General features: G+C 39.8%; 1 protein-coding gene across 4 annotated transcripts; it reads left to right on the forward strand.

Moving 5' to 3' along the window:
* Positions 1-285: 285 nt before the first annotated feature.
* On the forward strand, positions 286-7,093 carry LOC103711065 (uncharacterized). Of its 4 annotated transcripts, none has more exons than XM_088709918.2 (6): positions 286-902; positions 1,281-1,413; positions 2,218-2,353; positions 3,273-3,309; positions 4,735-5,023; positions 5,730-7,093. In XM_088709918.2, the coding sequence occupies exons 1-6, from the start codon at positions 720-722 to the stop codon at positions 5,861-5,863; spliced, it is 912 nt and encodes a 303-aa protein (XP_088566044.2). In that variant the 5' UTR covers positions 286-719; the 3' UTR covers positions 5,864-7,093. The 4 variants fall into 4 exon arrangements, with proteins under 4 accessions (XP_088566044.2, XP_008795272.4, XP_088566045.2 ...); XM_008797050.6 differs by having other exon boundaries at positions 319-902; positions 4,747-5,023; XM_088709919.2 differs by having other exon boundaries at positions 398-902; positions 5,751-7,093.
* The last annotated feature ends 1,280 nt before the right edge of the window (positions 7,094-8,373 follow it).

Below are 8,373 nucleotides of genomic sequence, written 5' to 3' on the forward strand. Positions count from 1 at the left end.
CCCTAACATCTCTCATAATAAGTCTGAACGTCAATATATATTATTGTGATAAGACCTAACTCGAATCTTATCTACAAGAAAACTCGCCAAACAATTATGACAATATTGTTAACTCATAAGAACCATCTTATGCCTAACAAAAGGTCGAGAGCTTAGGCTTATTCCAAATCTTTAGCTTAGATATATTATATACAACATTAAAACAACTGCCTCTTGTCTCCACTCTCCCAATTCAATTTTCCGTTCCGTTTTTGCCACAGCGCCATGGATAACCTCTCAACTCGAGCTTCTCGTCAACAATGTAAATTCTTCAAGGTGACGAGGGCATATTGATCAATTCAGCCACAGCCAGGGCTGTATTATATTTTATCACCATGCTTGGACCATAGGACGAAGGTGATGAATATCACCAGCAGTGTTTTAAGGGTAGTATAAAATGGAATAGGTCCTACTATCTGTGTAATCTTTCCCTTTTCCCACCTTTAGCTTTTCTTCCCTCCCCCTCCTCTCTCTCCATCTCTCTCTCTATCCAGAGAAAAAGCTTTGGCAAACTCTCTATATATTTGGTTGGATTTTTTTCTTATCATCATCTGGATCACTTGTTGCCTAGGCCTCCTGATCACCAAATAGCTATTAACTTTAGAGTTGGGATTGGAGAAGGAGAGAGGAGGGTGGTGGGGGAGATAAGAGGGAGAAGAGAAGGATCTTGGGAGGGGAAGATGAATCCACCAAACATGGCAGGCCAATTTGGAGACACCACTTACACCAAGATCTTTGTTGGGGGGCTGGCTTGGGAGACCCAAAGAGAGACCATGAGGAAATATTTTGAGCCGTTTGGAGAGATCCTAGAGGCTGTGGTCATCACTGATAAGAATACTGGAAGATCCAAAGGCTATGGATTTGTGAGTTCTTATCTCCCTTTTTTTGGTTCTCTCCTTTCATTATTTTTTCCTAGGTGCATGGATCATATGTAGCCTTACTATATGCGCATATTATCATTCTTCCTTGGTTTATTTCCGCAATTGGGTTATGATTCTATTATTCTGATCTACCTAGCCTGATGTCTTTTCAAAATATCAAGGTATATATGAACCAAAGCAGGATGTTGGTGGGGTTTGTGCATCATGGAATCAGGATCTATGCTTATCAATTAATAACAGTTCGAACTTTTCTGTAAAATTTAATTATTTTTCACTGTATTCCGTGTTTGAGATATTAAGAGAGGAGGAATTGGTTGATCTCACTCTTTCTTTCTCTGTCCTAAACATCTTATAAATTAGGTCACATTTCGAGAGCCGGAGGCTGCGATGCGGGCTTGCGTAGATCCAGCACCAGTGATCGATGGAAGGAGGGCTAACTGTAACCTTGCTTCTCTTGGGGTTCAGAGATCTAGACCAACAACACCTCTCCATGGTAAATAGTTATTATTGACATATACTCCTTTTTGTGTTTTGCCTGGTTGTTTTTTTGGATGTCATTCAAACTTCTCAGGGTCTCATCTGCAGCATTTATATTTGTTTGCCTCTTTGCTATATTGAATGATGACTATCTACAGCTTGGTTGAGATCCCATGGCGCTGGGAGTAACATTTCTCATCTTTAACAATAGAAATAATAGGAGTTTTACTTCATTCTTCACATACTACTTTATTCTATCCTTCTGCCGTAAGAGAATAATATTACTTGGATGGGATCCATAGAATGCTGATCAATTATCCATTGTTTTAAGGATCACTACAATTACATCGGATCCGGCATCAAAGCTCTAATGCTTGAATGCTCCGAAAGACACAACGGGCTGGCAAATCTCCAAGTAATATCTCATTTGTTTTGGTAAAGATAATGGGTAAAAAGTTTGGAAACTTGAGGAAACATCAGAAGACAAGCCTAGGATGATATGATTATGGAACAGTGGTCTCAAAAAGAATGCCATTCCTTTCGAGAAAAAGTGCAAGTTAGTTATAACACCTAGGAAGTCGTTCTTTTTAGTCAGTAAAATATAGCTAAAACTGCAAGTGGTAGTACATGGTGTATGTTTTCTTTTTTTCTGCATAATAGTGTACTCACCACTTCTTAATTGGTGCAGGTACTAAGACTGTCATGACACGGTTAGTCTGTTCATGGATTCTTGCCCATAAAATAGAAAGTTACCATGGTTACTATGCTTATGTTAATAAAATTTGCTGCTCCTAGTGGTAATTGTTATATTATCTTGCAGGTGGAAACAGAAGCTTTAGGGCAATGAAATCTTTTCAAGCAGGCCAGCTTCAAGGTGGGATGGGAACAGCTTTTCCATCGCCTGCCACCTTCCCTCATTATGCTATCCAACAAGGGATTCCTTATAATGTCTATGGGTAAGGGCAGCTGTAAAGAAGCTTACATATATAACGAGTGTCAGATGAAAGGCACGTGCACCAACACTTGGACCCTCAAAAGTTAGCCCCATGCATGGCATATGATCATGCATGCATGGCATATGATCATGCATGCATGGTGCACTCCCTCGCTCTCTCTCTCTCTCTCTCTCTCTCTCTCTCTCTCTCTCATTTACACATATAGATCATGGTAGCATTTCATGCATTGCGTCGAGTGATGGATGTATCATGAATGTATAGTATAGATGGCATCCCATTCACTCCACATGCTCCTCTTTTTCATTCTCTTACTAAAGCTGACACATGAATGTGCATAGTTGCATCCATTTGACTCTCACATTGCCATCTTTTTCTCTACTTTCATTTCTTCTCTCTCTCTCTCTCACGCACACACACACACACACACACACACACAGAGAGAGAGAGAGAGAGAGAGAGAGAGAGAATGGCATTGATAATGCATGGATGGATGCATTGCATCAAGCACAGTGTTATGGCATGGATGATAACACATTAACTTCACTCCACAGTATTTTTCTTGATTAATAATATTTTGGGAGAAGTGTCTCACTTCAGCTTCATTACTTCTGGAAAAAAGAGAGGATAATACTGTTCACTGCACATGCTTCTTTTTTCCATCCTCTTATCAAAGTTGATATTTTATGTATGGGTTCCATGACCCCCCCATTCCCTCTCCCTCTCCCTCCCTCCCTCCCTCTCTATCTCTCTATCTCTCACACGCACAACCAAGACTTCGCACACATGATACATGATCATGGATCCCTTTTATTTCCCCTCACATCGATGTGCATGCATGTATTTGATGCCATGCATGCACATTAACTGCCAAGCGTATGTATTTCTAATCTTTCGTGTTTTTTTCCCTGCAAAATTTCAGGTATTCTCCATATTCCTCCGAGTACACTTATCCAACGGTATGTCCCACTTCCCCGTTTCCGCACTCATATAAATATATTTTTTATCAAACATATAGATACGAAGAAGCTTCGTCTCCATGACTCTATTATATATATCCTTTTCAGAACTATGCTATGGTTTTTGTTTTTTTTCCAATGAGAAGCGCAGACAATTTCTGAGAAACTTTCAGACGTGAGGCCAAATTAAACGATGTCTCTTTCCCTCTTCCATATACGAAGCCTCTGTTGTTTAAACATTTTTATTTCTTGTACGATAGGTTAGCACGTCAACAACATTATTTATATTGCACCAGCTGTGAGCGCAGAGTGTTGGCCGGCCATGTTCATCCTGGCCAAGAAGAGTACTGTGAAGGCAATCCCTCCTAAAATTAACTAGCTAGCATTAGCTTCGTGTCATGCACCAAGTGTTGTTAATATTGTCTAGGTATTCAAATGCACAATGCTATTCTAACAAAACTTTTCTACTCGTTAGGAAGTGTGAGGACCACAACTATGATCTCCAAAGTAAAAGAAATAGATCCCCCCTCTTTCTCTCTCATCATCCTTCATGGTTGGGAGATCTGACTGCTTCACTACCTGCTCAATATATATATATATATATATATATATATATATAACTTTAACTTTTTCTCCTAATCACTCAAATAGTTGAGTAAGAGAACTAAATTTTACGTAATAACCGCGACACCTTTGTAAAGTTTTTCCAATGGATAACACTTCCCAATGTGTGTTTATGTTAGGTGGGACCTTTTGCTTCCCTATCTTGCAGTGAAACTCACCAACAATAACCATAGAGAAACATATTTCCCCTAGAGAAGCTTTAGTGACTCTACTTTGATGAAATTGTGCACCGTTTTCAATAAGCCACTGTGTAGAGTTTTATTGTAGGATCCACAGAAGTACCTTTTAACTTTTTCCATGTGATATGTTTCTTCTTCCATACTTTGCAAGCATATCAAACATGCCTCAGTTATTGAACAACTTTAGTTGGACTTTTGGCGTTTCTTCTACTAGTCTCCCAATATTGATGGCTCACCTGTCTTCTCTTGTCCTCCGTTATTCACGAATAGAGCTCCAATTCACAAACTCTGTCCTAATCTATCCAAAAAAGCTAGCCAAATAAAAATATTATTTGAGTTTCTTGGTCCTATATCCAAAATCTATCCAGTACGTAGCCGATGTGGGACCAAATATACATCCGTACGGATCCTTACAAACCCATTCTCCTAAAGGCACTACTCATAGATCACTCCTATATGGTAAATATAATTGAATGCCCTTTGGAAACTTCTCCACATCCATTCAAATGTAGTCTTCATATATCCCAATGCAAGGCTTGTACCCCAAACCCCTACTACAACTTGGCCCATGCTACATTCATGACTACAATGCAGCAAAGCTTTATACTAACAATTCTTCTAGTGTGATTACCAGAGCTATTACAATGTGTATGGAGGGGCAACTGCTCAGTATCCATTGTATGGAGGAGCAACAACTGGGCTGGTGAATGGAACCACTGCTTTCTACCCATACTTCGAGCTTAGTCAGGGGGGAGGCGCCGCAGCCTACGCTCATGGTCAGGGCTTTGGTTTGCAGTACCCACAGATGTTGCAGTACTCTGCAGCGACCGCAACGGCCGGAGTGACGGGGTTCTCAGGGCAGCACTATGGAGGGCCCTTGTCCCTTGCACCAAGTCCCACGGCTCAAGCAGGTTACTTCACAATCTCATGTTACTTGAGTATGTTTTTCTTAGTCATTCTCCCACCTCATGGAACAATTTAGATCACATCCAAATAATTTTTAATGTGATTACAAGTCTTATTTTCCGAGCATTATTATCAGCCAACTATCTACAAGAATTAACAATGTAAGCTATAAGCAATGTGATGGCTAGATAATCAAAATCGAATCATGTTTTTTCCTATATACTTTGCTAACTATTTGAATAACAGTGGTCTTTGAAGCTTAACCTGGGTGATGAATTATGTGCATGCTGATTAAGAACAAGTACATTACTGAACATTCTTTTGTTTTATGTTTGCATGCTTTTAGATAGACTGGATCACACTGAACGTTAATTTTATTTGATTTCCTGTTCTATAGCACAAATATATATATATATATATATATATATATATATATATATATATATATATTCAAACTATATATATTTTTAAACATTTATCTACTTGATTTTCTAATGTCATCAGCATTGATCATGTTTGAATTAGATGACAATTTCGACCTTGTTACAACGCTGTTCAATTTTGAAATGTATAGATGATGATGCTAGGGAAATCATTTTCTGTTATTTAAAATTATGTGAGTGGGTTGCAGAGATATGATATTTAGTTTCTTCCACTGATTTTTATTGAAGCTAATTATGCCATTAAATATGGTACTAATATCTTTAACAGTGTGTTTTTACTCTAAAACAGGCATGACTATGGCTCTCGCAGCTCCAACTCTGCCAACTCCAACAGCTCATCACTACAGACTCATCCCTACTCCCCTCACTGCATCGACGGCACCGGAGCAACCCTTGGCTTAACCATGGTTTTTCCTTTCATCCTCCACTGCACTTCCTTTCTCTTGTCATTCTCCTTTCATGTGTCTGTCTGTCCACGTACATATTTCCATCTCTGAAGCATGCCCAAGTTTGCATCTTAAGGACCCAACTTTTTTTAGTCCCGCAGAGGCTAAAAAAAAAAACTTTCAAGTTGGGAACAACTCTCCAAGTCTCAGGTGCATTGATGCGAATTGGGCAGTATTCATTAAGCTTTAGCCCTGGGATGGGCTTAAAGCATCATCACGCCCCAGGGTGGGGTGGCATCTTCAAAGACCAAAAGGGTCACCAACCTTGGCTCCTCATAAGCCAAGCACAAGAACCCTTCTAACCCCATAGCCCAAGCTGGGCTTGAGCCAAGATGGTGATTTTTTTTTTTAAAGTCTAATGGTCGAGTCTCTTCCATTGTTAGCCTTAGGTTGGCTTATCTTGCTTCAACCTCTGCTAAATACCTCTAGATGTAGAGGCCAATTTAGCCAAATCCAAGGGCAAAGACCAGCCCTGGAGCATGCATGCATGTTCTATAATGTTAGCCCTTGCATGGGCTAATTAACACACCCTCATGACTCTGGTGAGTTGTTATCACCCACCAATATGGGTCACTTACCAACCTTACCCAATAATCATGTTAGAATTTAGTGCAACCAACCATCTCATCCCTTACCTAGAGAAAGGTAAGATGCCTTAACTAATAGTACTCCTTCGCCATTAGCTTTCTGCATACATTAATTCATGAGGCTGGGCTCTAAGGAGAGTTTCGGCCCCCAGTCGAGGCAGGTTTGAGAAGAACTAGTGCTTGTTTTTGGCATATAGCTCTACCTCCTGCCCCAAACTTCGGATGAACTCCACATATGGCTGTGGAGTTCCCCTCCACCCTTATGAAAGTCCAGTTTTCCCAACCCAACGGTCCCTAGGGAGATATTTTTGGTCTCTTGGGTCCCATCTCCCCTAACTCTCCTCCAAAAATACCATGGTTAAGTCCAAGAGTCTCTCTCTCTCTCTCTCTCTCTCTCTCTCTCTCTCTCACTCTCTCGCTCTCACTCATGCTGCTTTAATATCAGGGAGACTTTTTATACTTTTGTATGCAATTTCTTTAGAAGTGGATTGTAATAATTAGTCATGCTACTTTAGGACAAGATGACATCGCTTTATATTCCCAGTCATGACAATGCCTTTAGCTAATATTACTGAAGTAGTTGAAGTTGTTTAAGCAAATTGATGTTTAATGACCTTATTATGCATCATATGATCTTTATTTCGCTTCCATATCAGGTTAATGGTTACTTAAAAATGTGAGAGGGGATTTGCTTTTGGTTTGGTTGCAAACAAGCACCGTACCTAGGAGCAAGTGGCGGGTGCTTGTTGGCCAAATATGCTGTTTGCTTTCATTAAACAATGGCAGTTTTCTACGGGCATGTTTGGTCAGAGGGAGTTGAGCTCTGGAATGAAAATAGAAACGAGCCATTTGGTTAGAGAGATTACCATTCCGATTTCGATTTCAGAGAGAATGAAAATACCCCAATCCCAATCCTCCAGAACCTAATCCTGACTATCTCCTAATATTCAAATTTCATTCCAATTCTAATTCTGATTCCAGTCACGAACCAAATACGTTAAGGAATATGGCCATTCCGATTTCTATTCCAATTTATTCTGATTCTGATTTCAATTTTAATTGCGAACCAAGTGCACCCTACATCTTGTGCCAATCTTTGCCCTTGGTTTGATAAATGAGTACACCCAATTATCGAGTAGGCATTTGGGATCATCTGCACCATCCAACTATAGGCAAAAGTTGTGTAACGGCGGTGTTGGGTGCATGAATGATCAAAACATGCTTAAGATACTTGTTGGTAAGAGCAGGGATGCACCACTATTGTAGCGTTGTGCTTCTTACCTCAAGTTATATTTACTACATAATTAACACTTTCCCACAAATCTACGGGAGGGCAAAACCAAGGCAAGTTTTAGTTAGTATATGGCTTAAGATAACCTCATCTTGCATTGTTAAATGAGTAGCATTTGTTTGACTAGAGTCATTATGACTTCAAATTCTTAGTTCAAGTTCTTGTGACTAGATTAGTCGATATTTACGACCAAGAATGTCTTGGTATTAGGGGCTAAAACTATGAACCATGCAAGAGGGGTTTGTTAAGGAAATTATCATGCTACTGTTGTGTTATAGGTACACCAATCATTTTGGGAAAGGCCTGCAACCTGATCTTCACTTGACCTCAACTCTGCCAACCCAACTCTCATGTCGGTTGAGCTAGTTTCGGATCTCATCACCTCAAAAAATTGGGTCAGAATTCGGTCCAAAAATTTCTTCTCAATCCTTGATTAGGCTTGATTTGAGCTCAAACCCAACCTAAACCTAATGTATATAGAATCCTAAATCCAAACCACACTAGTTACCCGGTTCAGAATTTGGTCGAGCTAGACCAGGCCAAGTAAATTAAGTGCATCTGATCGCATATGTTTGTGTGTGTGTGTGT

This window comes from Phoenix dactylifera, chromosome 13, assembly GCF_051530095.1.
Source record: "Phoenix dactylifera cultivar Ajwa chromosome 13, Ajwa_hap1_PhDact_Kaust_v1.1, whole genome shotgun sequence".
NCBI lineage: Eukaryota > Viridiplantae > Streptophyta > Magnoliopsida > Arecales > Arecaceae > Phoenix > Phoenix dactylifera.